Source organism: Nyctereutes procyonoides, unplaced genomic scaffold (genome assembly GCF_905146905.1).
Source record: "Nyctereutes procyonoides isolate TBG_1078 unplaced genomic scaffold, NYPRO_anot_genome, whole genome shotgun sequence".
In the NCBI taxonomy this organism is placed as follows: domain Eukaryota; kingdom Metazoa; phylum Chordata; class Mammalia; order Carnivora; family Canidae; genus Nyctereutes; species Nyctereutes procyonoides.
This window is the reverse complement of record NW_026575135.1, coordinates 23,415,395-23,428,192: the sequence shown is the minus strand read 5'-3', so window position 1 is coordinate 23,428,192 and position 12,798 is coordinate 23,415,395. Positions and strand designations below refer to the sequence as shown.

Below are 12,798 nucleotides of genomic sequence, written 5' to 3'. Positions count from 1 at the left end.
TTTCCCAGACTCAAAGTCACCCACCCTGGCAAGCCTGCTTCCTCAAAAAGCTAGAGAAAAGCCTCTTAGTTTTAGTATATCTCTGACACTGAACCAGTAGTAGCCATTCCCAGAAGAGACATATGTTAGGCTGGGGTGGAAAGGGGTGCCAAAGGGGCTCAAGTCTTGGGGAGAATTCCAACTTACTGTGCATGCCCCAGGGTGAGCTGATGGAGTGTCCCTGTAGTCTTTGGAGAGCAGCCAGGGACCAAGGGAGAGCCTGGCCTTGCTAAGCACCTTGGGATTGGCCTGTATTTGAGCCACATGATGTCCCTGTTGTAGCAGGGCAACTTGATGGGGTCTCTGGACAAACTTACTAGCTCCTGCCAACCAAGTCCTGTTGGATGTTTTCTTTCCTGGGCCCACGGCTGGTCAGCCATATCATTACTTTCTGTTTGTGGGGTGAGTATAGTTGCAGGGCGGGGTCCTCCAGTATGTATGGTGAAGGGCTTTCCTGGGAAATCCTGGAAACTGCTCAGCTCTGTTGCCTCAGCATCAGCATCATACCGCTGGCTACCCATCTGTTCTTGGGAGGAGAGTGCAGTCTCTCTGCTCTGGCTGACCTCCTCTAGGTCAGCCTCACTGAAGGGCAGCTTGTCAGGTGGGTGCTGATGGATGGGTGATGGAGACAGAGCTGGAAGACTGCCACCAGGCTTATTGTCAGGGGGAGATGATGAGAGCCACAAGTGCCCAGTTGCCAAAGACGCTGGTAGGAGTGCCTTTTGATCATCAGATGACATTGTGTGGCCCATAGGTGGGCCCTCTGCTGCTTCTAGACTGTGAGCAGTCTCATCCTGGGCCAGCTGCTCCGAGGGAAGAGGGCCCTCATCGTCTGTGTTCTCTAGGAGGGACACAGTGAGGGGAGCCATCAGTCCAGAAGCACATTCAGAGCACGTGCCTGATTCCCCTCTATGGTCTTCTGGGTAAGGGTAACTGTTTTTTAGTGTTTTGGTCACCAGAGTTGGGCTGTCTTGTCCATCTTCTCTAAGAGGTGTGCTGACCGTATCTCTTTGGTCTGCAGCTCCTTGAACTGCACCATGGGATAGTGACAAAGGGAAGCCATCTTCCTCCGGGAATAGTGAACTAACCTCAGCCTGCTCAGGAACCTCACTTCTGAAAGCATTCTGTCTGAGATCAGAGGCTGGGCCACCATCTCTTTTTTGGCCATGTACAAAGTCTATCTGTGAGCAGTAAGGCTTCTCTGCCAAGTTGTCTCTGGGAGAAAGACCCAAGGAGGTAGATTCCTCCTCTCTGCTCCAGTCCAAGGGCACCTTACTTGGGCTGAGGCCATGACTGAGTGCTGCTCTTCTATGGTTTGTGGGGTCCCTGGAGTACATCCAGCTTCCAGTTAGGCCCTTTTCATCACCATCTGTCCTGGGGTTAAAAAGCAGACTCTGCTGCCTTTCGGCCACCTGCTCCTCAGGGCCTTGCTCCCTCTGATGAAGGAAGAATGAGCCTTCACTATCCTCTAGGGTGCTTCTCTGCTCTGTGGTCCTCTTACTGGAGACATGTGAAAAAGAATCTTCACTGAAATCGCTGTCATCGAGGTCCTCGGCTTGGGCTCCATCCTGGCTCTCAGAATAAGAGCAGAAGGGAGGAGGGGTCTCAATCTGGAGCTGCCCCTCTACGGGCCTGTACTGGCATAAAAACTGCTCCAGTGGTTGATACTGTAACTTTTGCTGGAGGAGAGGTGGCTGCTGGAACTGCTGGTGATAAAAGCGCAAGTGTTCCTCCCTCTCCTTTTGATGTGGAGGGATGTTTGTCCAAGTTTCAGAGGCAGACCTGGCAGGTGTGCTCCCCTGGCTGCCCTGATTGTGTTCTGCTAAGTGCTGGAGCCTGCCAGAAGAGAGCTCGGCCGGTGACACTAGCTGCTTCTGCACAGGCCGCACAGTCTGCCCTGGCTTGCACTTGGAGGGCTTACCATGTGCTGGGGCTTCTCCTGGGCCAGGGGCCCTGCTTTCCCACCTGCGGGCAGTTTTGTTGCCCATTTGATTTTTCTCAGAGCATAATGACACAGACTCTTCTGCCCTTTTTCTGGCTAAATGTCCAGACCGTGTAGCTCTTCTGGCAGGGCTAGTTTGAATGCCCCACTCTTGGGGAAGACTCCTTCTGGATCCACCCCTTTTACTGGGAACTTTAGGTACAGGAGCAAAAGGGATGTTGGGTGGGTGGCTGGCCAGAGGATGGGCTTTCCCTTTCATAGAACCAGGAGATGCTGTGAATGTCTGCTGAAGTCCCAGCTTGACCTTTTTGGGAGAACACTTGTCCCCTAGCAGGGCCATAGGGGAGCTCTGAATTCGTTTTGGAGAAGAATTTCCAGAGGTCCGATTTCGACTGGTAGCTGAAGCACAACATTTAATGCCTTTCTTTAGTTCTTTGACCCTGTAAATTACCATTTTATGTTAAATGTATATTCTTGCATGCTCCTTAATTCCTTTCTATACTTTTCAAAAATCAAAGAAAAGTATTACAAAAAAAGATGGTGTAGCCTGTGGAAATAACATACCTAACATTCTATGATCAGAAGTTCTGGAAATCACCTCAGTCCCATGGGATGGGCCAGGGAAGCTAGTCTCAGAACTGTACTACATCTAGGTAGGGCCCACACGGGCCTTCTTGAAGATGGGCCAACTCAGGAGCCTGATGTCACCTACTACTCCACAGGCAGAGCCCACTTTTCCCACAATCTACCTCCCTTCAGGCTTCTCTAAGAAAATGAGTTCTTCAAACTTGTTGGGTGCTCAGGAAGCAAAACCCTCTGGAAATAAGCAGGCTTATGCTAATTAAAGGAAAAGTGACTTGTCTATTCCTAGTGTTTCTCAACCTTCGCACTAGTGGTATTTGGAGCCAGATAATTCTTTTTTGTAGGGAGCTGTCCTGTGCACTGTGGGATGTTTAGCAGCATCTTTAGCTTCCACCCACTAAATGCCAGTAGCACTTCTCTCTAGTCATGACAATCAAAAATGTCTCCAGACATATACTCTATTTATTCCAAATGGGAATTTTAGAGAGGATGGAAAATCCAGAATTAGGTATCTGCTAGGATTCCATTGTCAGGATAGTCTCTTAGCTCTGTGATATTTAAAAACACTCTAAGAGGGATCCCTGGGTGGCGCAGTGGTTTGGCGTCTCCCTTTGGCCCAGGGCGCGATCCTGGAGACCTGGGATCGAATCCCATGTCGGGCTCCCGGTGCATGGAGCCTGCTTCTCCCTCTGCCTGTGTCTCTGCCTCTCTCTCTCTCTCTCACTGTGTGCCTATCATAAATAAATAAAAATTAAAAAAAAAACACTCTAAGAATTTAGAATTACAAGGTGACATCAGGTAAAAATGTGACTCTCCAGTGGTTTGTAAATTCTTCATTAAAATCCTCTAGGAGGGGATCCCTGGGTGGCGCAGCGGTTTGGCGCCTGCCTTTGGCCCAGGGCGCGATCCTGGAGACCCGGGATCGAATCCCACATCAGGCTCCCGGTGCATGGAGCCTGCTTCTCCCTCTGCCTGTGTCTCTGCCTCTCTCTCTCTCTCTCTCTGTGACTATCATAAATAAATAATAAAAAAAAAAATTAAAAAAAAAATAAAAAAATAAAATCCTCTAGGAGGGAGCAGTACTTCTGCCTGGGGGCTCCCATTAAATGTCTCTTCCATTTTTTTTTTTTTTTTTTACTTTATTTGTGTGTGTGTGTGTGTGAGAGAGAGAGAGAGAGAGAAGAGAGAGATAGAGAGAGAACATGAGGAGAGAGAGGGGCAGAGGAAGAGTGAGAAGCAGGCACCTCGCTGAGCAGGGAACTCAATGAGAGGCTCGATCAGGACTCTGGAATCATGACCTGAGCCAAAGGCAGATGCTTAACTGACTCAGCCACCCAGGTGTCCCTCCGTTGTTTTGGTTTTAAGCCAATCCTTACTTGTAGCCAAATGACTCCTCTGGCCATTTCTGAAAACCAAGATAATAAGCCTGATACTGAGACTTTTTTTTTTTTAATATTTTATTTCTTCATGAGACACACACACACACAGAGAGAGAGAGAGAGAAAGAGAGAGAGAGAGAGAGAGAGGCAGGGACACAGGCAGAGGGAGAAGCAGGCTCCATGCAGGGAGCCCGACATGGGACTCGATCCCGGGTCTCCAGGATCACGCCCTGGGCCAAAGGCAAGTGCTAAACCGCTGAGCCACCCTGGGATCCCCTGATACTGAGACTTGATTTAAATCTTCCCTTTAAGTCTGAGAGCCAAGGCAGGCAGGTAACATAGCTAAGCAAAGAGATGTAGGATGTGACTAAAGACACATGTGGGGACACCTGGGTGGCTCAGCGGTTGAGCATCTGCCTTTGGCTCAGGGCATGATCCCGGTCCCAGGATCAAGTCCCACATTGGGCTCCCCGTGAGGAGCCTGCTTCTCCTCTGTCTTATTCTCTCATGAATAAATACAGACATACAGAGAGAGGCAGAGACACAGAGAGAGGGAGAAGCAGGCTCCATGCAGGGAGCCCAATGTGGGACTCGATCCTGGGTCTCCAGGATCAGGCCCTGGACCGAAGGCAGCGCTAAACCGCTGAGCCACCCAGGGTGCCCTAAAATCTTAAAAAAAAAAAAAAAAAAAAAGAAAGAAAGAAAGAAAGAAAGAAAGAAAAGAAAGAAAGAAAGAAAGAAAGAAAGAAAGAAAGAAAGAAAGAAAGAAAGAAAGAAAGAAAGAAAGACACATATATCCCACAGGCCTTTGTTTAGGTGTTGCAGTAGGGCATACATACAAGGAAATGAGCTGAGAGGTGCCACAGTAAGTCTAGACGGTTCCAAGTTACTTCTTGTTATAAAAATCTTAACTATTTTAGTTTCATTAAGAGAGAAATACAAAAACTTCCCCTAGGAGTCACAGTAAATAATTCTAGAAAGCTGAGTGCCAGAAGGAATCCTACAGGTAATTTGGTCATTGATGCTAAATGCTTTCAATATATTCTCCCTGTCCCCAAAATCACTCCTATCACTGAGCTCTTCTGATAGATGTATACCTATTAGGGGTCTAGCTGGAACTTTATCTCTGGAGTCCTTAGCAACATTCTTCTAGTATATAGAAAGAAGAAATTTTAAATCAGAAATTTTTAAATAAGCAATAAAATCATTGGTATGTATATAGATTATTACCTAAATTTCATTAGGTCTCATTTAAGCACATAAAACAAATGGCTTTCATTCATTTTTAATAATTTATTAGACTGCTTCAAATTGGAAAAGATTTCTATTATACTTTTTCTGTTCTTTTTAAAGTCAAACTTATGTCACATAATTTCTCAATTATACTTAATACTTCTCCTATGAGAAAGGGTTATTTTCATCTTCCTTTACTGAGGCACTAAGAGAGATGTCTTGTTCTCTGCTCTTAATGATGAAGTTCTTACTCTAAGCAACTGGTAACAATGTCTGTGATTTTGGTGAGTGGGTGGGGTTATGAGAAAAGATTGGTTTACTATTAACTGTTGAAGCTGGGTGATGGATACATGGGGGTAAAAAATTTCAAGTCATATTGGTATTTTGGAAACAAGTTTGGATCATTTCACATCTTCTGATTTCAGTTCATGAAGTAGCCTTTTTTCTAGATTTATTTGAGACAGACAGTGAGAGAGAGCGTGTGAGAAGGGGGAGGGGCAGAAGGAGAGGGAAAGAGAATCTCAAGCAGATTCCAAGCTGAGTGCAGAGCTGAACTCCGGGCTCTGTCTCATAACCCTGAGCTCATGACCTGAGCCAAAGCCAAGAGTCAGATGCTTAACCAACTGAGCCACCCAGGTGCCCTGTGAAGTAGCCTTTCTTCTAGCAGTACTAGTGTGCAGTACTAAAATATTACTAATTCTTTTTTTAAATTTTTATTTACTTATGATAGTCAGAGAGAGAGAGAGAGAGAGAGAGAGAGAGAGAGAGAGAGGCAGAGACACAGGCAGAGGGAGAAGCAGGCTCCATGCACCGGGAGCCCGATGTGGGACTCGATCCTGGGTCTCCCGGATCGTGCCCTGGCGCCAAACCGCTGCGCCACCCAGGGATCCCTTACTAATTTTTTAAAAGATTTTATTTATTTATTCATGGGAGACCCAGAGAGAGAGAGGCAGAGACACAGGCAAAGGGAGAAGCAGGCTCCATGCAGGGAGCCTGATGTGGGACTCAATCCCGGGACCAGGGGATCACGCCCTGAGCCAAAGGCAAGTGCTCAACCGCTGAGCCACTCAGGCGTCCCTTACTATTTCTTAAATTAACACATATTGAATGGTAACTATGTACCTGGCATGGTGCTAAGTCCTTCATGACATATTATCCTCACTGATTCCGTGTAACTGTTGTACGAGGTAGATGCTAATAATATTATCCTGTCAGATAAAACTGGAAGCTCAAAACTTTTGCCGCAGACCACTCAGCTATTTCATGGCAGAAGCAGACTACTGGCCCAGATAGTCTTGACTCCAGAGCCCACTCTTAACTACTTTGTAAAGTCTCTCACCCAGGAAGAGCTCCTCCTTTCATTCACAAATATTTATTGTGCATCTAGGTACTAAGTACTATCTTGGTAGTAGATACAGTAGAGAAAGAGATAAGGTTTCCTGTTTTCATGGAGCTTAAATGATAGCTCATTTTCCTTCCCAGTGAATTTCATAAAATGCCATAGATACTAAAGATTTTTTTTTTATACTAAAGATTTTTTTTTTCCTTTTTTTTTTTTGTTTAAATTTTTTTTTTTTTATTTACTATAGTCATACAGAGAGAGAGAGAGAGGCAGAGGGAGAAGCAGGCTCCATGCACCGGGAGCCTGACGTGGGATTCGATCCCGGGTCTCCAGGATCGCGCCCTGGGCCAAAGGCAGGCGCCAAACCGCTGCGCCACCCAGGGATCCCTATACTAAAGATTTTTAACAGTAGTTAAAAAGCAGGTTTCCTTCAAATAGTTTGTTAATCTTGGAGACAGCTTCCGGGAAACCACAGAGAAGGATGTAAGTTAGATAGGACCAGGCAGCAAAGCAGCCAGAGTAAAGGATGGAAATGATAGCAACTTCACCCATGGTAGGAAACCTATGTGACCGCAATAAGAGATAGGGAGAGGGGCAGGGACCCTGGCAGATACCAGAGTCACCCCAGAAAGAGCCCTGACCATATAGTCACCATATAGTTAGAGTGCTAGTGTTAACCCTAATTCCCAGGGAGCACATTTAAAGTTCCTGCCCTTCTCTGGGTTCAGTTTATCCTTCTGTAACATGTCATGTCTTGGGTGATCTCTTCTGGACCTACATAACTCTAAGTGCCTCTGCCTTGACAAGTAATGTGTACTTTATCCCTTATGATTAGGGCTGAGGCTAGTAGGTAGAAAACCTTGAGCCTTCTGCTCCAAAGAAATATTTCATTTCCTACCAGCCATTTATTTATTTATTTTAAAAGATTTTATTTATTTATTCATGAGGGACAGAGAGGCAGAACATAGGCAGAGGGAGAAGCAGGATCCCCGGAGGGAGCTTGATGCAGGACTTGATCCCAAGACCCTGGGATCCCAACCTGAGCCAAAGGCAGATGCTCAACCACTGAGCCACCCAGGTGCCCCTCCCACTAGCCATTTATAAGTCACTGATGGAGTTATCTCCTGAAGTAGGGAACATATCCCCTTTCTCTTGTCACTTTCACACTTGTAGAATGGCAAGGTCTACCAGGGCACATTCCTCAAATGACCAACTGCACATTCTCCTGGTACTAGGATCACTGCCTTAGGAACAGACTTCTGGAGCTCAAGATCAGATCCCCAGGTGTGTATGAAACACACACAAACACACACACACGACCTGCTACCTAAGAGTGACTCACCGGTCAGCGTAACGCAAGGTATTCAGAGTATGTTCGGTGGCCACATGGCTTGGTGAGATGTTGGCAATCATGCATGTTTTGGCATCACCAATGAAAGAATCCCTCAGGACCTGTCCAAAATAGAAGGCCAGGTTAATTAAATCAGTTAACAAAGGGCATATTGACTACTTATTGTGTGTAGGACACTGGGTCATAGCTCCCCTCCCCCTTATAAAAAGGCAATTTACAAAGAAGAAATACAAATGATCAAAAACACAAAAAATGTACTCACGTCACCACCAATAAAAGAAATACAAACAAACCAGTAAGAATACTAATATTTTTCACCCATAGATTAAGACTCATGATACCCTGCCCTGGTGAGGGTTTAGGGAAATTGGCATTTTTTCTACATTGCTATACTATTCATGTAGCATGTACCATGAAACGGTATAAGTTTTTGAGAAGGTGGCTTGGCAATATGTATAAAAACGAGCACACTCCCAGACCATTATCCTAAAAAGAATTGCTCAGTTGATGAAAAAAAAAAAAGTATACATAGGATATGCATTACAACATTATAATAAAATTAGAAAATCTAGGAGTCAAAAAAAAATCTAGGAGTCTATAAACAGGGAACAGACTAAATTATTAACTGATTACAATACAACCATTAAAATAATTATGTATATCTGTACTTAGGTACATGGAAAAACCTAAAACTTATCTTTCAGTGAAAAGGCATATGATTCCATAACTTTCTAAGTAGATCTATGTGTAAATATGTAGGCAGCATTCCAGAGAAATGTCTGGAAGGATAGTCACCAAAATGTAGCAGTGATTATTATTATTTTTTATGTAGCAGTGATTATTACTGAGAGGTGGGATTTTCAGGTACCTTTTGCCATCTTCTTTGTACTTGTATATACTGCTTGAGTTATTATTATCATTATTATTTGTTAAAGATTTTATTTTTTAAACAATCTCTATACCTAACATGGGACTTGAATCCACAACTCTGAGATCGAGTCACATGCCCCACCAACTGAGCCAGCCAAGTGCCCCCAAATTATTATTTTTTTTAGTTTTCAGTTTTTTTTCCTGAATTATTATTTTAAAAATGAAATTGGAACATGTTTTCTGGGGATAGTAAATTTGTTTTATTTGTTTTATTTTTTTTTAAAGATTTTATTTATTTATTCGAGAGAGGGGCAGAGACACAGGCAGAGAGACAAGCAGGCTCCATGCAGAGAGCCCGACGTGGAACTCGATCCCGGAACTCTAGGATCACGCCCTGAGCCAAAGGCAGATGCTCAACCAATGAGCCACCCAGGCATCCCAGTAAACTTGTTTTAAAAAATAACAGAGCCAATGTCAGAATCAGGACTAACCACCTATAAAGAAGGGTTTCCTAAGTCTTTTTTTTTTTTTTTGGTTTCCTAAGTCTTTGGTTGAAATCATGTTTGAGAAGAAAGAACCTAACCCACAGATCACCAGTTCTGACAAATGAGGAGTTATATTATAGGTTCCGTCCCAGGCCCTATGGGGCCATTAAGGTTAGCTGCACAGAGAACCTTACCCAAAATACAAAGATCCTCACCTAGACTGCCCTCTACTCTAGTCTGTCCTCGAGTGTAGGAGTTGGTGTAGAAAGGAATCAGGGACACTCATAACTGCCTTCATAGCAGTCTGTATGTAAGTAGTCTCCATGGGCCACTGTTCTGTAGCCATTACAATGCTTACTTACTGGCATTTTCCATTAACTAAGAAGCATAGTTTCATGACAGAAAAATGGAGGAAAAAAATTACCTAGTTTTACCACTCAGAATAATTGGTTAACATAGGCATAATTAGTGTGTGTGTGTTTCATATTTTTAAACTATAGATCTTGGTCATCTTTCCTATTAGTACAAGTCAAAAATCTATCTCATCTGGGGTGCCTGGCTAGCTCAGTAGAATACATGATTCTTGATCTCCGGGTTTTAAGTCTGAACCCCATGTTGGGTGTAGAGATTATTTAAAAATAACATTTTAAAAAAACAAGTAAAAAATAAATTTAAAAAAATTTAAAAATCTATCTCATTCATCTTAACTCCAGCCATTATTTTTTGTCTTGAAACACTAGTCTTACAGCTAAGAAAATATTACAGCTCAGAGACTCTACTAAATCAAAAATGTATCTTTATATTAAAAATAAGCAGAAAGCTGTTGGGTGATGACCAGAAGTGCACTGCTGTCCTGTGAAAGCCCAGCTGCCTCATACTGCAGGCATCTCTGCCTAAGGATGCCCATCTGCCTACAATGAGCTCCTGGAAAGAATATGACTCTTTACTTCTCCCCACACCCCCAAGCTTAACATCATGCCTGCTAGCAGTGGATGCTTTGCTGAATGAATGAATGAATGCAATAACAAATGAATAAACAGAACAAACTCAAAGCTCACTTTTAACTTTACCTGAGTTAATTTGCTTTGCCTGAAGGGAGTGTGGGTGTGTTCCTGATCCAGTGCTCGGATACATTCCTTCAGCTGCAAAGTGGTAGATTAACAATAAGCACTGGATTAAGTATCACATGCAAAGAGAAAGTAACAGATTAGACTTTTCTTTTTTTTTTTTTAAGATTTTATTTATTCATGAGAGAGAGAGAGAGACAGAGAGAGAGGCAGAGACATAGGCAAAGAGAGAAGCAGGTTTCCTACAGGGAGCCCGATGCAGGAATCAATCCCAGGACCCTGGGATCACACCCTGAGCTGAAGGTAGACGCTTAACCGCTGAGCAACCCAGGTGTCCCATGGATCAGATTTTTCTTGAATAAGCCATACTCAGACAATCCTCCATAAGGAAGTCAAAATGCCCTGGTAGTTTCTGGTCTAACAAGAAAAATCAAGCTAGACCAGTAAGCATCCTGAGCTACCTGTATCTAGTTAAGGACCTCCTATCCTAAGGCTATGATCTTAGAATCCCAGGTCTCCAGGATCATGCCCTGGACTGAAGGCGGCACTAAACCGCTGAGCCACTGGGGCTGCCCGGAGTTTTTTTTTGTTTTTTTTTTTTTTTTGAGATTTTTCTTTCATTTATTTGACAAAGACAGAGTGTAGAAGCAGGGGGAGTGGCAGGCAGAGGGAGATGAGAAGCAGGCTCCCTGCCGAGCAGAGAATCCCCTAGGACTCCGGGATCATGACTTGAGCTGAAAGCAGACACTTAACCACTGAGCCACCCAGGTGCCTCAGATATCTGCATAGTTTCAAAGTATCTCCCCATAAGATATTTATTAATTATAAAGAGAAAATGGTAACATTACGGTGGAGAAACCTAGCACAAACCACCTAAGTGATCAAAGTTAACATCACCAGTAATAAGACCTATTGACTTCATATACTACCTGATACGATTCACCGAGAAGGGTACGGTTTTTGTGGTGTTCTTGCTAAAAATTCTTTACCTCAATCTAATCATGAGAAAACATCAGAGAAACCCAAATTCACAGACGATCCACACACACAAAAAAACAGGCCAGCACTTTTCAAAGGTGTTAACGTCACAGATGACAAAAACTGAGGAGACTATGAAGACATGACAACTAAATGTAATAGAGGATCCTGGACCCAAAAAAGGACATTAGTGGAACTACTGGTAAAATTCAAACAAGGTCTGTAGATTAGTTAATAGTATTATATCAATGTTGTTGCTGTTGTTGTTTTGGTATTATACGAATGTTCATCTCCTGGTTTAGATCATTTTATTATAGTTATGCAAGATATTAATATTATGGAAGCTGGGTGAAGGAATGCTGAGTATTTACTTTTGCAACTTTTTGTATATCTAAAATTACTCAAAAAAATGAAAAAGTAAAAATAGATAGTGATTGTCTTTCTCACCTCTCTCAGTCTCCCAATTTATTCCTTGTGAGGCCTGGAAATAAAGTGCCAGCTGGAGACTTCAGTTCTGATCAAAAGGACTTAAATAATACGGAGGGGCACAGGCAGCACTATGTAGTGGCAAAACAGAACAAGGCAGCCTCTATATATAGCCAAGTGGATTGCGCTAGGGTAGTGTTAGGTGAGAAGAGCAAAGTGTTGACACTGAGCTATCCTTTTCTTCTGAGGTGAATACAAAAATATATATAGATAGAAAAATGGTTATCTAAGGGGAGGGAGGTAATAGAATTGAGAGGACAGGGATGGTCACTGGATTTCTCTTAATATGGCTTTTTCTACAATTTTTTACTTTAACTGGATTTGAAATTTGTGAGTGTAAACACCTAGAAAAGATTTCAAGTGACTGTACAACACAATACTGTGACTATATATCCCAAATGGGGATACAACCTAAGGGTGAAAAGGAAACTGCAAAGAAATATTCATCTGAATTCAGTAATCATATTATGAGAAATATCAACATTATTTTGAAATACACAGATAGTGAAATAGAGCAAATAAATTAATGTTGTTAGGAACTAAGAATTCTAGCAGAAAAGGGATACAAATAGAAATTCAAAAAAGTTAACCAAAAGCCTTGTAATCTTAATTTTGAATTAATTTATTAGTATGAATCCCTGATGTATTTTCCTCTTTCAAAAAAAGAAACTCTATTTCCTAGCTCTGTCTGACAAAAAGGGGGAGAAGCAAGGACTAGCCCAGTGCTAGTAAGCACCCCTAGCATCCCTAAATGGTCTCTAAATGCCATTTTCTTCTAAAACCAAGGCTTGTTGAAGAATTGACTGATTCAAGGTCTGGGGAAGGAAAAGTACAAGATGAGCCTGGAACATCCTGTCATGCCAGAAAGCTATTAGAGATTAATAGAGTTGGTCAAAAAACCAGAGGAACAAACTTGAAAAGGCTCCCACTAGCCAACGATTTATATTGTATTGTATGTATTTGACAGAGAGAAAGAGAGAACACAAGCAGGCAGGCAGCAGGCAGAAGGAAAGGGAGAGGCAGGCTCCCTGAGAAGCAAAGAGC

At 43.1% G+C, this 12,798-nt stretch overlaps 1 protein-coding gene across 2 annotated transcripts in view; it reads right to left on the bottom strand.

Moving 5' to 3' along the window:
• Positions 1-12,798, bottom strand: part of KIF24 (kinesin family member 24) — a 78,732-nt gene that overhangs the window by 3,609 nt on the left and 62,325 nt on the right. Inside the window, exons 9-11 of one of the 2 annotated variants that reach the window (XR_008661416.1) lie at positions 10,294-10,365; positions 7,860-7,969; positions 357-2,421 (exon numbers count right to left, since the gene is read on the bottom strand). Coding sequence is in view for 1 of the 2 variants with exons in the window: in XM_055301991.1 (XP_055157966.1) it covers positions 187-2,421; positions 7,860-7,969; positions 10,294-10,365 (2,417 nt within the window). In the remaining variant the exon portion in view is untranslated. Of the gene's footprint in view, positions 1-186; positions 2,422-7,859; positions 7,970-10,293; positions 10,366-12,798 lie in introns of both variants that reach the window. The other variant, XM_055301991.1, reaches the window with a different exon arrangement.